We start from the raw sequence: 24,137 nt of genomic DNA, 5'->3' as shown, positions 1-24,137 counted from the left end.
ATTAAGCAACGCCATCTGAAATTTTCTGGTGGGAAGTTTACTTACCATTGGGAATTCGGAACATTCCCACTTCAAGAATCACTCTTGCCTAAAGAGAAGCTGAGCAGACATAGTACTGTGGAAGTTATCTGGACCAGTAAATCCACGGTGATGACTTGCATAATGTCAAACAGTCAAAGGTGAAATGTTAAAGTAACGAACTGTTTCCTCTTGAGCATCTTGAGAAATCGTGGGATTTAGCACACACACCTTCCAAATCAAACCCAGATAACGAAAATTCCATTTCTCTGAGAGATGATTTCTGAGCACGTTATCAAAGTAGTCAAATCCACCTCATCCATCTTCACATCTGTCAAAAGTGCATATTTCAGAAAGCACCTCACTGTCACTATAATTCAACAAATAAAACAGTGCTCCAAAGAGTGACGTGGCTCCAGGTGCAGCCATCTGGCAGATATGAATGAGTAAATGTAGAAAAATGCTATTCTTAAAAAAAAAAAAAAAGAAGAGAGAAGTGATTTTTGTATAAACAAAGGAAAAGCCAGGCACTAAAATGGGAAATATGAGATATTAAATGGGAGATTTAGAATATTTGATAAAGTTGCATAACATATAGAACATTTAGCATGGAGTTTAGTAACGTTATACTAACTACATACAGTGAACGCATCAAGGAAGCAATAAGGAGTCACTGAAACGACAGTGAAATAAAACTAAACACTATAAACGCTGCCATGGTCTCGGGACTCCAACAGTCAGCATGTGGTGCTGATTGGGCCGTTCTCTGTTTTAGTAGCCCACGCTGCGGAAGGTGAGAGGCAGTAACTCATCCTGGGGGTGGGGGTCAGGGGTCGGGGGTCCTCCTCACCTCCACGGGAGTGTTCTGAAGCAGAGGGACGTCACAGAGGTGCGATTGTCTGGGCCGTGCCAGGAAGCCGACGGATTTTCACCTGGCAAGGCCAGACGTGGCTGTTCTGTAGAGAAGTGAGCGAGTGCGACCTTTTCCTGCTTTTAACATTCCTGGATAAGCAATCAGGCGGAACATGGGCAGGAGATATACTGTAATAACAAATCTGTGTGCATGAACCCACATGACTCACAGAGCACATGCACACCTATGCTTCTTTTTTTTCTGGATTACATTGTGTTGAGTGCAGAGAGAGGAAGTTCGGAGAAGATTGTGAGTTACTGGAAATTCCAACAAGAACAATTCAGTTCTGTGTTGTTTCATAAACGAGACGTGAACTGAAAGAGAAATCTGCTCAGATTAAGGTTAGATAGTAAATAACACTACTGTGTTGAGTGTATTTGAGTTTCAACACAAATTGTAGTTGCTTTTGGCTTGGTTTTTTGTTTATGTAGCAAAGCAGCATCACAGTATCACAAAAGGAGTGACAACCTCGGGCCTAAGAAAGAGAAAAACAGGGAGAAACAAAATACACGGGCATCCCAGTAAAAAAGAAAACAAAATCTTTATTTTCTAGAAGAACAGGTTGTCTTGGAAGGAGGTGTCGGGGGGAGATATTGAGAGGTAAAAGCAGTCGAGGAATAGGGCGGAGTTAAAAAGACCAGAGGCTGGGGCTAAAACCTGGATATCCGCAGTTATGCCAGAGCTCCCATCGGGTCCCAGGCGGGAAGGACGACGGGCTCCTGCTGCATCACTTCCATGACCTCTGGGGAAAGGAACTTTTTGTCTACCACCACCTCGTACACGTACTCGGAGAACCAGTCGTCCGTCATGATCAGGTAGCCTGAAAAGAAACCGGAGAAGTTTGATTAGAAACAAAAACGGAGCATGTGACGAGGAGCTGGGGAGAACACGGGGCTTCCAATCAAGCAAAACCATACTTTGCAAACAGAACAACAGGATTTCATGATTTAAAAAAGCAAAGAGAAAAAAAATGAAGACAACAAAAGGGAGGATGAGAGAAAAACCAAGGCCACAGAAAGCTCCCACACACTCTAAGTGCTCCGTATCGCTGAGTTTTTTTTTTCCCCCCACACAGAAATGTGGCGGACTAGAAGGACCCCCGGCCCTCATGATTCGCAGGGCTTCTCCTTTCAGAAGTAAATGCCTTCAGCGTTTCTGCTGATCATCTCTGTCCGCATGAACAATCTCCGTCTGCTTCACCTGCTCTCTGCGGTCAGACAAGGTCCAGCCTGGGGGGGTTGAAGAGGGCTGTGGAGGACAACCCGATGATTTCTGGATGAGAACGTAGCTTCATGCTGAAGACATTAATTGGAAGCATGTTTGTGTGTTTCTCCATAAAAAGCTGGCGCCGAGCTGACTCATGTGGGAAGCCCGCTCAGAACCGGGAGCCAGGTCCCGAAGTTACGTCGTTTCACTCATCTTTTCACCCGACGCCACCTTTCACTCACTCTTTCCCCTCGTGTGTGCAGAACAAACAAGCGCATCTCCCCTGCTGTGAAGTCCTCCCGACGGCGACGTCAGGCCGACCGCAAGAACGTGCCGAGGTTCAAAACAATGCATCGGGATGGCGTGTGTGCTGCGTATCAGTGTCCTTCCAAGTACGCAAATCTCCAGTGGCACACTGCCTGGTTCTCACTGTGGTATCCATGTGTGTGTTGATGTGAGCTTCCTGGAGCCCGCGTGTTGGGTGGCATGGTGTACGTGTGTGTGTGTGTGTGGCTGTGAATTCTGGGCGTTATTTGTTTTTAGGGATAGGCTGACTGTCCTGTCTGAGAACAGATGGAGGTACTGTAAGCTAGAAGCAGGTCCAGTTCAAAGCGGTCATCTAGCGTTTGAACTGGAAGGGGACCGATACTCCTCCGGTACCGTGACGCACTGTTTGGTTTTCATGGGGAGGATGAGGACGAGTGTTTAACACTCACGTTAACGCCATGCTTAAAGGCCTTCCAAGAAGTTCCTTCATTCTGTCCCAATCCTGAAGGAGCTGTGTGCTGTGGATTTGATTTGCTCAAAAGTTCACAGCAGTAGAGATAGAGGCACGAGATTGACAAGACTGATTGAACCGCTGCTATAAAGTTTATACGATGCGCAATAAATTATGACAACTTCGGAAAAACATTAAATATGGCCAAAAATACATTTAATATTTCATTTAAAAACAAAAAAAAAAACCATCCACTTTACCACAGCGTCAAGCTGGCATCTCTTTTTACTCCGACAAACTCCTTCAGGGCTCAAACTCGTTTCAAGGAGCTGACCTCAGGCTAATATCTGTCTAACCTTCCAGGGACCTCAGAGCGCGTTGCCTGCCAAGAATTTGTTGAAAACAGTGTAAAATGTATGACTTGTGGAGTGAGCCAAGTCATAACAGCGCTTGTGTGACAGCTTAAGGATGAGGGCAACAGAAAGTTAAACCCCTCCAGAGAGAGCCTTCAGGGTTAGGAGGAAAGTTAGAGCGGTCTGCAGGGAGACGTTAAGGCTTTACAGCCCCTATAAATACAACTTGTCTTCTGGTACCTCTTACTCTGTTTCTCTTTGTAATTTTTTTCAGCATATTCTCCACTTACATTTCATTTGCCTGTTTCAACAGAATAATCAACCTGTACTACAGCTTTAGTTCTGCTTCATTGCTCGACTTGTTTTTTTTTTGTTTTTTTTTTTTAGCACTCGCTCCTTTCACCCTTTCTTTCGCCGGTGCCTTTTTTCAACCCGCCTCATCTTTTGTCAAACAAACAAAGCCTCGAGATTCCCAAGTGAACTCCACTTCTCAAAACTTTTGTTCTCCAAAGCTTTATTAATTTGGCGGCGGACGGGCTGGGGGGCGCCCGGGCCTTCCCCCATCTGCTGGTGTTTATGGAATAAGATATGCGTGAAACACATTTGACTTGACTGAGGGGGTTTTCACATGTTTTCCCAACAGTCACCAAGGTTTGTGGGTTCAAGCAAATATTGTGAGTCTGTGCGCGTCTCTTTGTGTGTGTACATCCTGTGCTGCGTATGTGTGTGCGTGCGCGCTGCCAGACGATGCGTGACTGACCTGAAATACTCTCCTATAATTTGCAGAGGAATGTCGAGTCCAGAGATGGAGAGGAGAGGGTCAGAGGAAGATGAGAAACAACGATGAAAGGATGAGAGGTAATAACAGCGGCAGTCTGGGGCAGCGGCGGAGGGTACCTGCTGTGCTCGGAGGGCCGCTCAATAAAGAAAACCGGCCTTACTTACTCTGCGGTAAACATCTGACATTTTGACTTTGATCCTTAAAAATATCTTACTGGTGGTTTGCCTTAGACCAACTTCACTTGTTGAGTTCAATCTTAAATTTCTGGTTTAAAAAACAAAACAAAAACAAGCGACCACAAGGAAAAAAGAAAAAAAAAAACCCAGAAAACGTCAGGTTCAAAAGTTCCTGTTCTTCCTTAAACAACGACTACAGTACGACTTCAATTTCTTCAATTGGTTTTTGGTCAATTTGCTAAATCATTATGAAAGGAGTATTTTAATTTCTTCACAATTTAGTTTACTGGTTGGCACTTCATCTTCATCAATGTTCTTGATGTGTGTGAGAAGCTTTCCCCACTCATACACACCAGAATTTGTGCGTATGAAATGTGCGTCTGCTCGTTTCCGATTTGGGTTGCAGGATTAATCAGAAATGATATGTCCAAGGCGGACGCTGCATTTCACTCATATTGAATCGTATAGCAGCTGGACGGATGCAAAAAACACACACCGATTTGCAGAAACCATGAATCCATCCATCCGTCTTCTATACCACCTCACTCAAGCGCTGGAGCCAATCCCAGCAGAACATGAAACGATAATATCTGACAACTGCAGAACTCAGAACCTTTTACAATGAGCAAAAAAATAAATAAATAAAACCTGGATTTCCCCTTCAAATGTGAGCAGCTTTTCACAGGACTCGAGTTGAATGAACCAAGTTTAAAATGTATCACGTGTAGCCCTTAGAACAGCAGGGGATTCAACTACAAACCTGTGAACTTACTGAGTGGAAAACCCATTGTCACGATTTCTGAGTGATAAGTCAGCAAAAAATGTAAACAATTTCATCGAAACTGTCAAAATATACACTGCTATACTAAGAATGCATCAAATAAAAGAAAAATGTGAAGAGAGAAAACGCATCATGACAGGAGACTCTATGGAATTACTGTTAGATCATTTAATAACAGAAACTGGCCCCAAAGGCAAAGAGTTTAAAAAGAGAGAGAGAGAGAGGAAAAAAAAAAGAAAAACACGATAGGGTCAAATGTGATTGTGTCTCTGTGAGCCTTTCTAAAACAGGACACAGCCAATTACAAATTCATAAACCTCTTGTTCTAACCCTGTTTTTCATTTAACAGCTCCAAACAGGAAAATTACAGTTTATAACCAAACCAGATGACTTTGTTGGGAATAGATGAGAAAGATTACTAAAACACATCCAGGTGAAAGCACCTTCTTAGAGGCCAGAATGCAGCAAATCGGAGTCGTATAGAGAAAATCAAACTACGCCTTGGCAAGTTGGTTAAAACTGCAGAGTATCAAGGAAACGTTGAGTTCGGTGAGAAATGTAGGAGTTGTGTAAGGTGTTACCTTTGTTCCCACGGTCATCCCCCCAGGAGTTTTCCACCCTCCACTTCTCGTAGCCTTCCTTCACATCCTGCGAGGGGCAACAGGAGACGGCCGATGGGGAGATAAGAGAGAGGGAATCGGACATGAGAGCAAAGAAAGTGTCCCGACAGCTGGGCTTACTTACAAGGGGGGAAATTGACAGCACAATGAAAAACTGCAGCGGATTAAAGCAGTGTAAACACTCAGCAGGACTTCCATGCAAGACACTCTGAGAAAACTCTGAATGTGTGTTTTCTGATTGTGAATGGGTCGACTGAACAGGCGAGCGCCCGGACGGAACGCCTGCAGGAACGTACCTTGTCTGTGACGGCGGTGAGGATCATGGCGTGGGTCATGAGAGAGTCGCCAAATATCAGCCTCTCTGCCTTGGAGAGATTCTTCACCGAGACACCGAACACCAGCTCATGGTTGAACCTGCGTGCGCACACACACACACACAAATCCAAACTGCTTTACTCCACATCCTACGGTGAGGAAAGCAGCTTAAGCTTTTCCCTCTGACCTCACCTGAAAGTTTGATAACTATCTGAATCATAATCCAGCGGCGCTCCAGAGTTATTTTTACATGAAGCAGTTTGGAAGAGATGACCATAAATAGCCAGATGTGCAGGCTTCATAAGTCTGGGATTTTGCGCGGGCTGAAAAACAGCTCTCCTTTTCATTTTCGTCTGATGCGTGAATGCAGAAATGAGGCTACATTATCCCTCAGTCTCGTTCCAATTATAATCTACCAGCACAAGACGGGGTCTGTCTGAGAGATGAGCTTCAGCGCAGATGATACCAGACGTTCGGCACCATGCCGCTTTGGCTCGGTCTGAAGATGTGAGGCCGGCGCCGGCGAGCTGCCGCACCTGAATTTCGAGGCCAAGTGACTTTCTCGGGTTGGGGCAGATGAGGTGCGGTGATGTGACGGCGTGGCGCTGATGAGACCGAGAACACGACAGCTCTGCTGGCTCACTCAGTCATACTCACACATTCATGTCATTGATGCCCAGCTTGCCATGAAAATGCTTCCCAACGTCGCAGCCGAACCACACCGCCTAATAAAACAGGAACAGGACGCACGTTTCAATTTGGCAAGTACTGATCGCTAAAGTACCTTCACACACACAATATGTGTCCTTATAAATTAAGAAAAAAATAATAATACACCGTTTAAAACGGGTAAATAAGTATCAGATACAAGTCCAATGGACAGACCTGGTCGAATAATCAATCAACAAAAATCTACTTTTCTAACAGTCGATCAGTTCAAAAACAAACTCCTCAGAATAAATCTTGTTTAATATTGATACGCTGAGCTTCCTGTAGTTTCCCCATGATTCAGAAGAACAGGAAGCGTGACACTATAAATTATAAATGGAGTTTTGCTTTCTCTCAGAGACATTTACACTCGCCGACTCTAAAAGAAGGCCAGCTGTATAACGGAAGTAACTCCTCACCCTGGACATCACCTCTAAACAGAAACACTCTTAAAACCCCCAAAAAGCAGAGAAATCAACCTCAGTTGGTTGAAACAGAACAAGAACTTTACACTTGAGTCTTCAGTAAACATTATTTGAAGTTTATTATTTTTGTATGTTCTCTAAACTGATGTGTAATACTTTAATTTCAACATTCATCAAGAAAGCGGTGCAGTTTGTCCTGCCAGTCACAACCAGTGGAGAACACTGCTTCCTGCATGGCTGCCACATGTTCCTCTGCCCTGCACCTGATTACTAAGTGTGGCTTCTTCTCAGACTCTGCAGCGTTTCATGATGCCACGTTCATTAAATTCAGGTGTGTAAATTTAAGCACATTCTACTTGAACTGACCGAGTGAGAAAATCCTGGTGACTTAGACGATCCCAGCTCACCTCTCCATCCTTGATGGAATCAGCTGCAGCCTTTTTCAGCAGCTGGATTGGCTGGTTGTTGTACAGAGTGCTGCGACCTCCAACCATGTTGCCCAGAAACTCAACGCTGTACAGCTTCCCGTAGGGGTTCTGGGGCCGAGGATCGTTTACAAGGCAGACCTGAGGATATGGAGTCGCCACGTAAGCCGAGACACCGTAGAGCTCTGTAAGTGAGATTTACATGTCTGTCTGCCAAGCCCGGAGGGGTCAGGGGTCACATACTTTGTCCTGAATGTTGTACAGAGGTTTGACGTGCTCCCTGTAGAATTCTTGAGGGGTGAGTGGTCCCATGCGATTGAAGTTCTTGTCCTTGTCCCTGTACTCCCAGCAGATGGTCTCAGGAGGGCTGCCTAGACAAACGCTGGCCACCCGGAACACCTGGAAACATCAGCAGGGGGATTTATCTTAAAGCTCTGCACTGAAAAATTAACAATCAGGCTATTTAAGGCCTCCAAAATGAGAGACGTTTTAAACCTGTTACGGGGGAAAAAAAGTCACCAGTGATTTTACGGTTTATATGTCCTCAGTGCACCCATTCACCATTTTGTGCAAATCCATGCATCAGTGCCTCGATTTCTCATTTTCCCCTCTCCAACTTTTCATATCTTTCTATTTGCAGTGCTCAGTCCTTCTCCCCCTCTACACCATGTGTGACTTCCTGCAGCCCAGGAGTTCAGACCGAGTCCCTGTGGGCTAAATCAAGGTTGTTTGGACTTGGCCGTCTGTCATTCTGGTCCTTCCAACCTCTGATATAGTTATCTGTGGAATTTACCCCTTTCGCTTCTCATTTCTCCCATCCGCTGTTCTCTCCCAGGACTCCACACGCGCTTTTCCTTCCAAATAGGATTAAGGAGGAACTGAGAAATTAAGATGCACTACAGACCATTGTTGGTGGTAGATAAAAGAAGCACAATTAGACAGTGACGCATCGGGCTGAGGCGAAGCAGATGCACACGCACGGTTTGTCCGGATGAACGGCGATGGATCAAACTCCAACAGCAACTAATACGGGTGTCAGAAGGTACAAATTTCAAACAGACTTTTATTCGATTTTCAGATATTTAGAGAAATTAACCTTCTGCGAGGCTGAATATAGAACTGCCTGCAGGATTATTTTTGGCCCGGACTGGAGAAACGGAGCAGCCGTCGCAGCAGCAGCTTCCCATGCTCACTCATTAAACGCCTTACGTAAAGATGACATTCTTGTTTTTAGTCGAGTAGACGTCGAGTCTACCGAGTGCGCCATTTTCACCCCAGAAATGCTTGCACAGAGACAAACACACACAAATATGCATAAATTCAGGCCTGGCTTACCCAAACAAACAAGACCCTTCTTCATTACAGAAACGCGTAAAGTCGCAGAAGTACAGACGCACACAAAAATACACACATGAGCTGAGTCAACAAAGGCATGTGTTGAAATCCCTCGCTTGTTAACCTCTGAACTGCCCTGTTCCCAATTCCACTACTGTGTTTAGACTATCGTGGGCGTGACTACAAGGTGTCCATCTCCTCGTCTGGTCTGTGTTTGCCCAGATGCCTTCGATAGCCAGAGAAGACACTGTCGCCACGGGACGGCGAACTGTTTACTTGCCATTCTTCTTTTATGTCTGTCTTCCAATAACAACGCCATTCTTTCCTGTAAATCCTTTACATTTTTTTTCCCTTTTACCAGATGCGCTGACGCATCCTGTAAAAAAAAAAAAAAAACGGCCCTTGATGCTGGATCAGCCTTGTGCCCACTCCTCATGCCTGGCAATGCAAACAGAGTAGGTGTGAGAGGCTGGGCTCGCACACACAGACCTCAGTCAGACAATAAACAGCCACAGCGACATAAGAGGAGGATCAATATTGAAACACCTGCAGACGAGTCGACAGATTTACATGAGGGACGGTAAAGAGATGCAGCGACAGAGAGAGCTGTAGACTTGACTTATGTGAATTTTCTAGTTAAAAAGTTTCAGAGTATAATAAATATTTCAGTGCAGGTATGCAACTGATTCACAGTGTTTAAAATATTAAATGTAAAATACAACTCGTGATTTTCATTTCATCATTAAAACAACTTGAGATGATTGTACAAAAAAAAAATCTATGAACTGGAAGAACATGCAAACTCCACATAAGAGGAAACCCCGCAGAAAAAGGAATATAACCCAGGATGAAGCCAGAATGCGAACCGCTACAGCCATTATTCCAAACATCTGTATCTGTATGTGTTTCTATGATTTTCCCCTGGCGTTAATCAAGTATTTCTATTCTATAAATGACGTCATGTTTGGATTCTAATTTCAGCACCGTTTTCTTTCACACCCCAAAAATCCAAACAAAATCTGAACTGTTAACAGCTTTCAGAACCGGCCGTTACAGCCGATTATATACAGTACGTGATGGAGCTCGGCTTTCTCATCGGTCTCTAGAATAGAGCGGACTTCGTGTCAGTGACCTGGTGAGTCTGCATGTCTTCCTCTAGACAATCTGCTGCCTAACTGCACATTTATTGAGGCTGAAGCCATCTTGCTTGTGAAAATAATGTTATAAGGAGTCCACTCATTGTTATTTGATCAACCCTGTTCATACTCAAAGCATGCCTGCTCCCGTGTCGCTTTTTCTTTCTGGACATTCAGCTTGGACTGATTAAAACATGTTAGCAATGGGGGCGTTTTGGTGGTGCTGTTGCAGCGACATCGAGTGGTCCCAGATTGATAAGTAAGTTGTTTCTGAATATAAGTTACATGATAAGCCAAAGCACTAAAACAAAGTGAGACTTTTAAATCTAGAAATGTTGTTTTGCCCTGAATCCAGCTAGATTTACAGTAATAAATTAACTGACTTTAACAGGTTCACTTATGTCAAATCACAGTAAAAAAATAAATAAATTCAATGTGAGGCTAAAGCAATCAACATTTACTTACTGAAGAGCTGAAACTGGCTCTCGCCCAGCTGATGCAAAGCATGCAGCTCACTGCTACTCTGAAGTAAATTCATAACTATAGTGTAGAAGCTGGACTTGTGAGTGTAAGCAAATGACACCATGCTAACAGTTTGGATAAAAATGAGTGAGGTTTTGATTAAACCTCCATGTTTTGTAAACATGCAACACATGTGCTCATAGTTACATTCTAACAATTGTAAAAAGAAATTCAAGAAATGTGAGCGGACAGAACAGGCTATTTTGAGGCTTTTCCTGAAAAACCTTGAACAATGACCCAGACCCAGGAACCCACCCACAGCGAACAACAAGCCGACGGCCTGGGAGCTGCAGCGAGAGGAGGCTGACGGCCGCCTCATAAATTAGACTTGTCTGAGGAGCCGCTCTGTGAATTCAGAGCCAAGACCAGAGCCGCACACGGCGTTTCTGATTCCATGACGCAATGGAGCTACAGCGGTGGCGTGAGGGACACCATCTGTGTACGTTTCGTGCGTGAACTTCTGGATTTACAGTTTCCGGTGATTGTGCCTTTTCTAGAGGAGCGGTGACACACACACACACACCTGAGACGGCATGAAAGCAGCGTTAGTTTACTCACTGTTACTGCAGGAGCAGGTTGAAGTAGGTTAAGTCTCCTAAAGAAAAATGTGACACTACGCTCTCCGGGCACTGCTCGGAGAACACAAGCAAAGGCGCCAGTCCCTGCTCCCTGTCATGGGTGTGCACGTGGGGCCCAGCGTGATGAAGACCAGGGTGCAGTCTCAGCCGTCACGTCGGGCGGGTGGACAGCGTCACATCAACACACACTCAAGTAGGACTGACACGGCGCTTTGATCCCCCTCAAAAAAAACCCCACATGTGCACACGTGGATGCAAATGCACGAGAGCATGTAGAGGAAACGCCGGTTCCCCAGTTTGTGGGAGTCCAAGAAAACCAACGTACGTAAGCCCACAAACACTCAGCGCGCTCGAGTCCACAAACAAACTTTGAAATGAGGACAAGTATTTGATGGTCTGTGAAATCGCCGGTTCTTTTGAGAACTTAATCTGCACAAACAGATGAAAAGTAGCTTTCCAGAACCAAATGAAAAGAAAGCCACAACATGGATACACTCAATACACACTCCGCTCTTGATTGACTACTGCTCATTCTGTGATGGCTTCAGGTTGTAATCATAAATCTGAAGTTAATAATCCCAATTTAGTCATAATTTACAGTGCTAATGTGTAACAGTGCTGTTGTTCTGAGTGAAACAACTTGTCATGTTGATGGGGAAGGACCACACAGCTCACAGCCTGTGTGCCAAAGTGCAATAAAAAAAGGGGACAGACAAGAACCAGCACTCCTGTTTTTATTCAGCTCTACTGAAAATACACACAAAGACACATTATGAGCATGAAGAGCATTACAATACATGTAATATCTCCTTAACCAGATCCGAACCATCAGCACCGAATGTCTCATCCCAAACTTAAACTAATTAAAAACCTCATCATGTGAAACATTGTCAGATTCAGCTTTTCTGGGTCAAACTCCAAAACATGAGATGATCAGACCACAAACTGAGTTCAACTTTGACAAAAACACACAAGGCGATCTGATTTTCTATTTTTAAAGGTCTTCGCTTAAGTTGTCTTTCTCTCTCTCTTTTTTCGATCTTTGTTTTCCTTTATGCCACTTTATCCAATATAGTTCACCACTGAGTTTCCCATACAGAGGTTATTATTTCACTACTTTAAAATAATCAACTGTTCTGTTTACTCAGTTAAATTAGTCTGGGTGTCTGGATTTATATGCAGTCGTATACATGTGTCCACTTCCCTGTGAAAAACTTTGAACTGCACTGTCTGAAAAACTACATAAAGATTGAATTATGATCGATTGTATATACTGACAGAATCTTAACTTTTTTTTGAAAAAAATTTTTTTTAACCAATAACGTATGATCAGTTAATCAATTTCATAAGTGAAAGATGTCTTTTGTTTGTTTTATAGATTTCATAGCATAACCCCTGTGTGGACACACGTCACACATCTACTGTTATTTTCTCGATTCATTGAAATTTGGGGGGAAAAAAAAAAATTCTACTGAGCATTTTCAGTGATCACTGAAATAAAATTAAAAAAAAAAACTGACTGAACCTTCCATCGTCACAGGCCGTGACAGAGCGATGTTACACATAACAAAACGCTTCCAGGTGGACAAACAAACACGCTGACTGTCCGTCGCCCCTCGGCCGCCAAACCACCGTGCGCTGCACTCAGAGCTGTTTTCACTGTTGTATGTGTTTGTACGAGTTTTGTGTGTGTACCTGTGCGTGCGTGGAGGCGTAGTGCGATACAAGTGACTGTTTAAACAAGCAACCCGCCGTCAGCACAATACAACCTAACAGCTGATAACAACGTCTGCTTAACCAGACCTCTGCTGTGGGTAACGGACTCAATGGGGATTGATTGACTAGGTTGCGGGTCACGCACACACATACACACACACTAACAAAGATGCATACCACAGTGCACACGGCCGCGTTGAGCTGCACACGTACAGGCGCACATGATCTAATTGTTTCGGTGTCTGTCTGTTGACATGAGCTGGCTCACCTATCGGGTTCAGGTGGATTACATTGTATTTTTTGTTGTGGGGGTCGATACTCCGTCCCCTGATGTCACACCGCTGAAGATAGCGATCTTGTTTATGGAACGGGCCAACATTTGACGCTGGAGAGCGACGAGTGTGCACGTGATTTCTTTAATCTGTTGACTTTTTCCTAATCGGTGACAGAGACACTCATTTTGGAAGCACAGGTGTAGAGGATGCCTTTTTCTTTTTAAATGCACAAGATGCTACTTGTGTACCCTGTGCTTTTAAAGAACGAATAGCATGGCTTTCATCCTCGGGTAGAAACAAAAGATTATGTCTCCAACTTATTAGAATTTTGAAAGACAATGTCTACAGGTGAATATTAAACAAGCCATGATATTGTTACCATAAGTGGAAGCTCTACTAAAGTTAATAAGAGCCTTTCTAACCAACTCAAACAGTGAATGCATGCAGGCTGCTTCAGCATTTGCTTCTGCTCATTGCAGGTTTGGATTATTTGACAGCTCCCTCTTCTGGTAAAATCAGAAACATCTCACTAAGTGAAACTCGGTCTCATCTGCCATTTGTTCATGCACAGTTTCTGGATGCAGCAGTGAGAAGACGTGTCAGTCACTTGTCATCTCAATCAGGAGTCAGTGAGCAACAATCCTGATTCCTTTCATTTACCCCTGATTATTGAGAAGAAAAAGTGCACTGAATTTTTCCAGACAGTACAAAACGTTCTAAGTGGGAAACAAAGCAGATGGGATTTCTGTTTCAGCCTCACCTCCTCGATCATCGTGTCCACAGCCTCAGACAGCTCAGCTTTAGTAGCATCACTGGCCACCATGTTCCTCAGTCTTAGGCAGTATTCTCTCAGCTGGAACACAGCGGGAGGCAGAAAACAACAGTCAGCGGTCGCTCATCGATGCCTCGATCCGTCTTCTAACCTGTGAACGAACCTTATGATTGAGGATGTCATTCATTCTGCGTGAAGCCTCTGAGCTGTGCGACTCTGGGAAGCATTTCTTTGGAATGACGCCATATTTTTCTGGAAACAGGAAGAGCGTAAAGGAATATTATTGTAACTACTTATTGTAAAACTGATTGTTCTTGATGTCTTTGTTAAGAACTAACCGATGAGATTGACCAGCATGTCCCACTGGCCTCCATCATTGGTTGGGTTCGACAGAAGGAACTGGACCAGGCGCCCGTCTACTGGCTCCTTCCTCTGTGCCGTCTCCACACAGGCCTGGAGGAAGTAATAGCAGCGCTCCACCTACAGATGAGAGAACAACACAACAAGGAGACGCTGTGAATAAACTGAGAAAACAGACAGCGTCTCATTATGTACACTTCTTGATCTGCACAAGTTGTAAAACTCAGCACTTGATTGAATTGGATTTTGATCTTTCAAACTTGGTTTTATCTTGTTTTAACATCCCATGTCTTGTGTTTGTTGTTGTCCTGAAAGTGACTTTTAAATTACATGTATTCATATTTTTTAAATCAAGCATGAGCTGTCAGACAAATAAACGAAGTCTTGAAAACTCCAAGCTCAAGAGGAGTCTATCAAGTCTTTACATGGAAGTTAAAGCATAATGTAGAGTGTTAAATACATCTTTACCAGACTGACATTTATACAAAAGGATATAAAACATGATTCATTGTGTCATTCAGTATTCAGGGGCCCAAAAGATTTGAGAACATGATTAACGGGGTCTGAGATTTGACCCAACTCAACACCTTGGATATAATGTCAAACAACTGTCTCAGAGGGGATATACTTAGAGCGTGACCTTTTCTATGTTTAGTGCAACAACGACAGTCAGTCGGAATCTCCAAAGCGTGCATTTAACGCGGCAAACGACAAAAACATGTGGCGAGGTGTCACTCTGACGTCAACCCGGGAAGAGCACTAACCACAGCAGCACAAAAGAGGGTTTTAGGAGAACAAAGCCTGTTTAGGACCGGAGCGCTGCATAATGACTCTGCACCAATGCGCCATGCATGCTCTCACACACATATGCATGCACACAAACACACACAGGCCTGACTGCAAAACAAAAACACCTCCCACCCCTGCAATAAAACGCAAAAACACGCCAGAAACCAACAAATATCTCAATGAGAAGTTCAAAATCAGGTTTTACATCTCACCTTGTCCCAGAAAAATAGATAGGACTGACTAAACTCAAACTCCTCTATGTTAAACTTCTTCATGAAGGGGAGTCGCATGACGTTGAGGCACGAAAAGATCCAACATCTCCCTGGGAAGAGAAAAAGATGACATTTTTAGAGAAACGTTCAGGTTACTGAGGCTTTGATATAAGAGTGGAGGATCAACAGCACTCATACACTGAACTGGAAATTCAAGAACCGCTTGTTTATTAGGTCGTTACAGTTAATAACAAGGCTGGTCCAATATTGTTAGCGCGAGATCCAATTTGCTGTCTGAATAATTGCTGTGTTGTAACTGGGACACACACGCAACAAACAGTTTTAGTTCATCAGTAATGGAGCTGAAAACAATGGGCAAGAATAGCTGCGTGAAGGCGAGAGATTATTCTTCAGATTCCAGCGTACAGTACACCGGGCACTGCGGCCAACATTGTTATTGTTCAAACTGAAACCACCTGTACATCTTTTGAGAAACAGTCGACGCATTTTTGAGCCAGAACAAACTTAAGCAGCTCACACCGGATCCACCTGGCTGGACCGTTCATTGTGCGAGAAAAACATTAAACCCAAAACCTCTCGGTGGGAATTGCTGCCAAAGTTTTTATACACCGCAGACAAACTCGGATTCAAATAAATGAACATTATCATCATGAGGCGCGAGTCTACGTGGCATCTTATTTCAAAAACCGGCTTTACTAATCTTATGCTAATTTCACACAGTTACAATGTAAATTCATTCATTTGAGAACATAAAACTTTCTGTCAACTCCTACGATGCGTCATGTCCGACCTGAGTTTTTCTGGTTGGTGATTGGTTTGCCCTCTGTTGGGATAGAGTGCTGGAAGATGTGCACGGTATCCTGGACAGTCTGCCGGTGCAGACAAACCTCCAGCGGGTCGATGCATGTGGACACGTTCTGAGCCAACAGGTAACGTGGCTCGGCCCGCAGCCGCTTGAGGAAGGTGGCTACCTTCTCCTGACTCAAACCTGCAGGAGCGAGCGAGAAAAGGAGAAACAGAAGAAAAGAAATACCACAAGCGTTTAAAATTCTAACATAGTTCAAGAATATTCCCCATTTTCAAAATCAAGTATACTGTATGTCCACGTTGAAAGGGGAAGTAGGTATTCCCTACCGTCCCAATTCCCATGACTCATTTGTGCACTTTAGACATGTACATTTCCCACTTAGGATCTGACTTACGAGCACTCACATGCTCAGATGTTACAATAATGCCTGGAAAACACCCAATCAATAGTCATAAACCAACAGCGTATCCTTCTTTACAATACAGATGTCTGGCGCTTGCTTTTTTCCAACCTGCACAGAGAGATTATCCAGGCAAATGGTCAATTAGGGATATTGAACACAATTATGACTGTAGCTCAGATGAAGCATGATGATGATACTGGAAAACAAAGAGGCTGTTGAAGGCAAACAAGAATAAAGTCGTGATAACTCTCTTATAGTACTGTGAGTGCAGGAGCTGAGTGCTGATCAGAGGTAGCTGGCATCAATCACCTGGGGAACACACTGGAAAGCTTGTCTAGTCCCACTTTATGGGGGAATGAGGGGTACACACACTCTCCGACAGAATCGAACTGGCACCGCTGTGTGGTTTGTAATTCACTCAAATAATAGTGCAGCGCAATTAAACATTGAGAGGGACATTGCCCAGTCATGCATGATGCCTGGAGTTCGACCCGTCTCTCTCGACCGCGTTCTGTTATTTTCCACCGACGCAGAGCTGAAATGAACTGAGCGCTGCAGATTAGGACCGTGTCAAACTCCATTAACTGTCATGCTCATGTTATGAGAAAGAAAAGGAGATGCGAGCCCACGGCAGAGAATATTTCAAGAACAAGGCCTATGTGGGGGTCTGTTTTCCTTAGAGTGGAACAGCTGAGGTTTTCTTGATGATGCTGATGAACACTGACACAGAATAAATAGGAAATAGAAAGTGACAAAAGCTGATTCAAAGTTTTTCCTCGCAGCAGTGTGTATAAGCAACGCATTAATTGAGTTGGTAGGCATAATAGGTGAGCCACTCAAAAAAGGAATTGCAAACTGTAAGTTCAGAGTCATTTTTTTAACCTAAGTGGCGAGGGCGTACATTACGTTGGTTTTCTATGGAAAGGGACCAGCACAGGCAGCTAGGGTGACTTGCAAATTTACACGCCACTGGTTGGACGACTAGGTTTATAATAGCTAAACATGTTATGACCTCTGCTACACGGGCAAAGAGGTGAATTAGAGTTGGATTAAAAGGTGGAGGCTCGAGATTGGTAAAATAAGATTTATATAACTCTATAAAAGATATACACTTCACCTAAGACTCTTAAATTGTGGTTAAAAAAAAAAAAAAAGAGGTGACTAAATCAAAACCATTTGAAGCCGATTCAAATATAACGACCTTTGGTTCATGACATAAAACCAAGACCGGAATTTGGAGCCATTTACTCAACTATTCAGGTTGGATTGAGGCTGATTTATATAGCACTGCTAAAACACGATAAAGAGTCACGGGACGAATAAAAGACTGATTGACTTTTCTTTTAGAAACGCCGCCTCTCACTGAAATGAGTAAATCAACAGTACTTGAAAGAGTTTGACAGCTTTTAGCATTTCTCCGTCCACCCTGGACGCGCTAGCTTCACAAGCTAACACTCACATTTCCTGGACCCGGTGAAATATTCTAACCAACAACACGGGGCGTGTTATCTTCCAGCTTGTGCGGTTTGACTGTTGGCAGCGAGGCCGGTAGTTTGTCGGCCCGAACTGTCATCTCGAGAGAGGAAAGACGGCCAGAGAGCCGTGCTAGCGGGCTGACATGCTAACGCGGCGGATGCTAACTTTAGCCATTTAGCTCGCTCCCTCAGCTGTCATTCTGAACAGCCTGCTCTCAGCCCGACGGAGACACGACCCGCCGCGACGCAAACGCGGCACGTCGGCTCTCGACCTACCAGTTTCCATGTCGCCGAGGAGCTTGAGGAGCGGAGTGTGTCGTCCTGAAAAGTCACCGGCTCTTTGTTTATCTCATTCACCGACTAGTCAGTCAGCGCGACACCAGGGTGCGCTCGATTATGGACTCCCGGTCGGTCTTTGACGTGGCGGCTGGGCGGAGTTTGCGAGCGCTTCGGATGAGTGGGACCAAACCCACAGCAGGTGATGTGACCCCCAGAGGCACCGCTGAGAGGCAGCTGTGCATCACCGGAGGAGAGATAATTATGAAGATCAACACTGTTTACATGCTAATTATGTTGCATCTTTCATAGAGTAAGATTGACAGAGACTAAAACAAACACAAACATTGCACAGTCAGTGTGTATGAGTGAACATGATGAAGGCACACTTAGAAAACACATGAAAATGAAGATTACTCAGTACCATCGCATCTATCAGTTCGGTTAAACACGAAACCAGGTATAACAAAACAAATAAAATCAGTGAAAACAGAAAGTTACTGGGGAAAGTTACTTTTTGGGAAAGTTACTTTTTAAAAAAGTAACTAGTTATAGTTACTTCTTCAAAAAAGTAGCTAGGTTATAGTATTTTAAATGTAACAAATTACCAGGCAAGCTAACTCATGCGTTACTTAAAAAATGTGTTTAAAGGAATACGCCGAAGATTCTGGACCCACGCCCTATTCCTATCATTTACAAAGTGAGACAAGCTCATCAATACCTTTTTTGTGTCTGTGCGTCCAGCGGCTGGATCCCAGCTGTTAGCATCGTAGTTAGCTTAGCTCAGCTGCTGGAGGTGAAGAGGAAACAGAGCCGGACTGACAAAAGTGGACAAAATACTCCTTCCAGTGGTCCAGGGGATGGCGTATTAGCACGTGAAGTAAATCCGAATGGTTATAAAACATTTTAAAAGATGTGTTTTCAATCCGTTAAATTAACATTTTGATGCACACTATGTCCAAGAATTTGGAACTCCCCTTAATGGAACTTTAAGATGCATGTTCAATTATTTATTATAAAACTGATTGTATGATTGATGAAAAACATGGACACTTGACAAAATTAAATTGCATACAGAAAATACCACATCAATCTAAATTATTCTGATGTTGCTGATAAAAAGAGACACCAAGCCCATTTGATTTGTAACTACAGATAGCATTTCTATATTTGTAAAAGAATAATAAAATACAATAGATGTATATAGATGTCTGCACTTCCATTTAAAAGCTGCCTTTCAATGATCATCAACACTAAGTTGATGCTCTGTTGGCTCAGCTGGACTCCAGTGGAGGAAAAACCAGCTTAAAGTGGTGACTTACAGTAACAGAAAAGCGCCTCATATTATTTTCAGTAATGGTAACAGCATTGTAACACTGGGAAAAGTAATTACTTTGATTGGTCATTATTAAAAAGAAAAAGGGAAACGCCGTTAGTAACGCTGTTTATTTTAATGCAGTTATTCCCGTCACTGCACGTAAACTGTCACTGTTTTGTGTTTGTTTTTAAACCCTTGCAACATCATACACAATTTGCATGATGATAATGATGCATTGTAGTTGCAGGACAGGTTTGCACTCTCACCTCACAGACACAGTGAAATGGGTCGAAATACCATTCAGGGTTGAAATACCATTCAGGGCCTTTCTGTGTGGAGTTTGCATTTTGCTTCTATGTGAATTTTGCTGAATTTTCAGGAAGCAGTATAAACTATTTTTAAAATAAGAAATTTGATGAACATTCACATCGAAAAAGTATAGTGTTACATGAGCTGATGGGGTATTTTCTACCTTCCACAACAACTGACAAGCCCGCATACTAACTGTTTTCACCTGCCAGTCGACCAAAGAAAATCCCTGTTAACTTTCTATATTTCATGATGATTCAAATCAGATCTTAAGCATCTTGAAAGTGTCCAGTCTACAATAAGAAACAAAACTATAAGTTTTATAAGAGAATCAGAAGATGATGTGAGACAGTGTGAAAAATTAACCCAGCTGATATGTACATTACGATGTTTTGTGAAGCACAATGTTTGACCTAAAGTTTCTTTGTTTTTAGATTCTGTCAGATTTTATTTGGGAGGTTGACAGTCTGCTGGAATACAACTTGTTGTTTGCGGTTGGAAAAATAACTTCTCTTCTTTGAACTGTCATACTTGGTCACACATTTTGACAGCTCTAACCAAAGACTAAACTGAAAATGCATTAAATTCAAAATAGGAATGATCTTCACTTTGCTTTCCTTTTCTCCATTTACATAGTAGTTCCTTGAAACTCGCACATCTCCTATCGGAAATTCTTCATAAAAACATTGCTTTCCTGTGTGTGTGTGTGTGTGTGTGTGTGTGTGTGTGTGTGTGTGTGTGTGTGTGTGTGTGGGTGTGTGTGTGTAAGGAAGAAGGAGCTGGGGGTCACTTCCTTCCTTTCCTCCTCATTTGAATGAGAGCAACAGAAAAACATAGGAACAGCAATTCAATCACAGAGAACAGGAAGTGAAAGGGAGAGAGGGAAAGCTGACAAACACACATAGATGGATTAAAGTTTCGATAAGTGCCGTGTTTTTCCAACAAATCCAGACATGTCAGAGAGCCTCCCCCCATGACAAGTAGGAACACTCAGACCTGATCTGAGGGAAGTGAAACTAACTCGGCCTGACAGCGGCCAGCAGCAGCACCATCAGCCAGACATGCGGGACTTTCTCCTGGGTATCATCAGCTGTGTTTGCATGTTCCAGGCTGGTAAGTAGTGACTCTTCAGCATCGGCATGTCTGATAACTTATGAAGAAACTAGATGAGAAGTAAACTCAGCCTGAATGATGTTTTGTTGATAGTTGACACCACACAACTACGTCGTTGTCTTTCAAGGATTTGCTTTATGTGCGCAGATATTTTTTTTCTACTTTTTTTTATATGCTATTGCAATAGATATGACACTCATAGTTATGTGTGAAAGCTTGTATTCTTCTTTTGTTTTCTTTGTCTCTATTGGTTACAATTTATTCCTTTATCAATAAACTGTTGTGAATTCTTCTTAAAAATGAAAAGGAATTATCATACCAGTTAAAGGAATCAACCTCAGCCCTGATTTTGAGTATTTTCACTGAATTTTGTTTCCAAATAAGAAGATAGAGCTTTGGGAAAATCTTTGCTACGCCTTCCAAACACAGCACGGTGAAGCTTTGCATGTGTCACAATCAGTTCATGTGACTTTCCACCTGTGGAAGATCTTTTTGAGCCAATAAACCTGTTGGTGAGCTTGTTTGACCATGGAAATAAAATTAGCATAAAGTGAGAGCTGAGATAAAATGTATCTTTTTGATGCAGGTATTTCTCCAAACCACATTGTCACAAACAAAACTGCAACAACCAGTCTTCACTGTGCATAAAAATCAAATATACAGTGTGTCCGTCTCTTGTGTGGTTATAGTAACAGCTTCCTCCCTTCTTCAGGTCTCAGTGATGAGGACTGTGACCAGGCCATTCTGGCCAGACGACAGGTCATGCCTGTCCCAGCGGGGGGCGCTCTGTCCCTCACCTGCGTGGTCAGGCATTGCGGACTCAACTGGACTGGAACCTGGCTGTGGAAAAACTCAACAGATGAGCAGTTCAGTACTGTTAAAGACACTGAAAGGCATCATTTGATCAAAGTGACGCTTTCTGCTCATGAAGCCCAACTCACGTTAAAAATCATGGGAGTCAACCCAGCCGACGAAGGCTCCTACGGATGCTTTGTTACGTGGGGCAAAGGCAACAGTGACACGGGGAATTTGATGTACGTGAACGTCACAGCAGGTCTGTAGAGTCAGAATTGCACGTTGCACATCAGTGTGAATTAAATATTGAATCTAACTTCTTGATTTTTTTCCCCTTTCCTCCTGCAGCTGAGCTCTCTCGGAGGGATTTCTTGCCCAGGATTCTCATCTGTGCTGGTGTTTTTCTGTGCCTGCCCATCATCCTGGGGTTGGCTTGTTTCCTGAGTTCAGAGGTCAAGCCTCAGCTGCTTCCCAGGGCAGAGTTCATATATTCAGCTTTGTATGGAGGTGAACTACACCTAGCTCCACGGCCTCCACCTCGACTCCCGGCACCACAGGAAAGAAGCTCTTCCTCTCACAAAGGTAATCTCATAATCTTCACCTAATTTTGTCATGTATCATGGTTGTAAAGTTATTGTGATGCTTCCTGTGTTGTCACAGTGTCGAAAAATGTTCCAGTTCCTCCCAGAAGCCACCAGAAGACCGAGGTGAATGTTCTGCTATGAAAATCTCTTTCTCAGTTTCCCTGACTTTGTGACCACAGTAATGGTGATTTCCCTTTTTTGCTTTCAGGTCGTATATGCAGACATTTCCCAGGATGCACTGCAACACCAAGGTGCAATGAAAGAGCCTGTCCAGTCTACTGTGTACTCATTACTGAAATTTCCCCTGAAAAGTGAGGAACCATTTGCAGAACTTGTTTCTGTTTGAGACTCTCTGATGTTCTTGACCTCCTGACACTGCCTGCATTTTTAACTAAAGAACATTGATACGGAATGTTTTTTTTTTTTTTTTTTGGCACTGCTTCTTCTCTTGATTACACTCAACATTGTGACTTTCAGTTAAGCAAATCAGAATCAATTATTCTTCATTTTAGTCTTCACAACTCACACCAAGTTTGGGCAGATTCAGTGAAGCTGTTGCACTTTCCAGTTGTAATGTAAGTAATCTGAGTGACGCTGCACTGATACTTTGATTCATGATTGTATTAAAAAAGATTCAGTTCTGCCTAAATGTGTCCTTGACAATGTCATACCAGTCAATGAAGATTAAAATAATTACCAGTCATTCTTTAAGCAAGTGTATTGACTTAACTAGTTTCTGCAAATATACAGTTAAACCACAAACGGAATGAAGATGAAATGGTTGCCATCAATCAGAACTCCAGAGAAAATGAGAGGATCTCTACTGATTCATTCATAAAGTTCATCTGAAGTCATGTCAGTTCATTTGAGGAAGATGCTCCACATTATGGATTTCAGCACAAGGTGAAAGAAACAGATTTGTCTTATGATTACAAAGAGGAATACGCAACAAAAAAGAAACAAACAGCTGAAATAAAGGTGCAGTCAGCAGATCCATGTCCGAGTTGGAGGCAGACTTATAACTCCGCCCCACGGCTGCGCCGTCTACTTCGTCTAGCTCCGTCTACCTCTGGCTTTGCCATCGTGAACACACCTATTACTACTCAAAGCTCGTGTCCGGAGTTTTGAAAGAGAGAGGTTTTTTTAATCCAACGTCTCGAGGTTCCGCCCTCCCTCTGCTTTCGTGAGCTCCCAAGCCACGCCCCTTTAATTGTGCTCACGCATTACCTGTGGGGTAAAAATGAGTGCCTCCGTGTAGGTGTGGTCAGCATCCTACATGTTTCCTATATACAGACAATGGATATATCCGAGGTAAGTGTAAAGTTTCTCCGGCTGCACACACACGTTGATTGACAGCATGACAAAGTGGAAGCTTGAAATCTATTGGCTGAAGGTGACCGGCGCTTTTTCGGATAACATGGGGGTCTATGAGACGAAGGCGGAGCTCATAAATAAATTTTTATATTGCTTTATGCTAATAGTATATTATAGTATCGAACCAGACTAACAGATTTAAGCTCTGTTAAAAAATGATACATACATTGGAAACGAACGGAAACTCCGGACACGAGCTTTAAAGTCAAAATTCTTTCATGTTGCTGCCAGACCAGTTTAGATTTGAAGAAATGTTTCTCTTGCGATAAGGTTGGGGAAATGGCAACAACTGTTATTCAAAATAGACAACGGCTTCGGCTAATGCTTAAGAGTTGGCTCAGCAAGTTGGACATCGATTATTACTGATTCATTTAGGTCAAAAGTAGTGCTGTTACAGTAAAAATGTCTCTTTTTAACATAAAAACCACATGTATCCTCGACGTGTCCATGTTGATTGAATAATAGAAAATCAAACGGTGTAAAATAAGCAAGAGTGAGCATATGATATGAAAAAGCACACAAATGAC

General features: G+C 43.1%; 2 protein-coding genes across 2 annotated transcripts; one reads left to right on the top strand and one right to left on the bottom strand.

The window, feature by feature from the left end:
* Positions 1-1,447: 1,447 nt before the first annotated feature.
* blmh (bleomycin hydrolase) lies at positions 1,448-18,272 on the bottom strand. Its single transcript, XM_030108972.1, has 12 exons — positions 18,118-18,272; positions 15,946-16,143; positions 15,135-15,244; positions 14,112-14,253; positions 13,937-14,025; positions 13,762-13,854; positions 7,683-7,838; positions 7,422-7,580; positions 6,539-6,606; positions 5,863-5,980; positions 5,528-5,594; positions 1,448-1,751 (listed from the first exon to the last, which is right to left on the bottom strand). The coding sequence occupies exons 1-12, from the start codon at positions 18,125-18,127 to the stop codon at positions 1,603-1,605; spliced, it is 1,359 nt and encodes a 452-aa protein (XP_029964832.1). The 5' UTR covers positions 18,128-18,272; the 3' UTR covers positions 1,448-1,602.
* A 2,304-nt stretch (positions 18,273-20,576) lies between these two features.
* On the top strand, positions 20,577-22,933 carry LOC115400843 (uncharacterized). Its single transcript, XM_030108892.1, has 5 exons — positions 20,577-20,857; positions 21,570-21,911; positions 22,001-22,234; positions 22,313-22,359; positions 22,445-22,933. The coding sequence occupies exons 1-5, from the start codon at positions 20,806-20,808 to the stop codon at positions 22,580-22,582; spliced, it is 813 nt and encodes a 270-aa protein (XP_029964752.1). The 5' UTR covers positions 20,577-20,805; the 3' UTR covers positions 22,583-22,933.
* Positions 22,934-24,137: the final 1,204 nt, after the last annotated feature.

This window comes from Salarias fasciatus, chromosome 14 (genome assembly GCF_902148845.1).
Source record: "Salarias fasciatus chromosome 14, fSalaFa1.1, whole genome shotgun sequence".
Classification (NCBI taxonomy): domain Eukaryota; kingdom Metazoa; phylum Chordata; class Actinopteri; order Blenniiformes; family Blenniidae; genus Salarias; species Salarias fasciatus.
The sequence above is the reverse complement of the archived record's forward strand: the minus strand, read 5'-3'. Positions and strand labels throughout refer to the sequence as shown.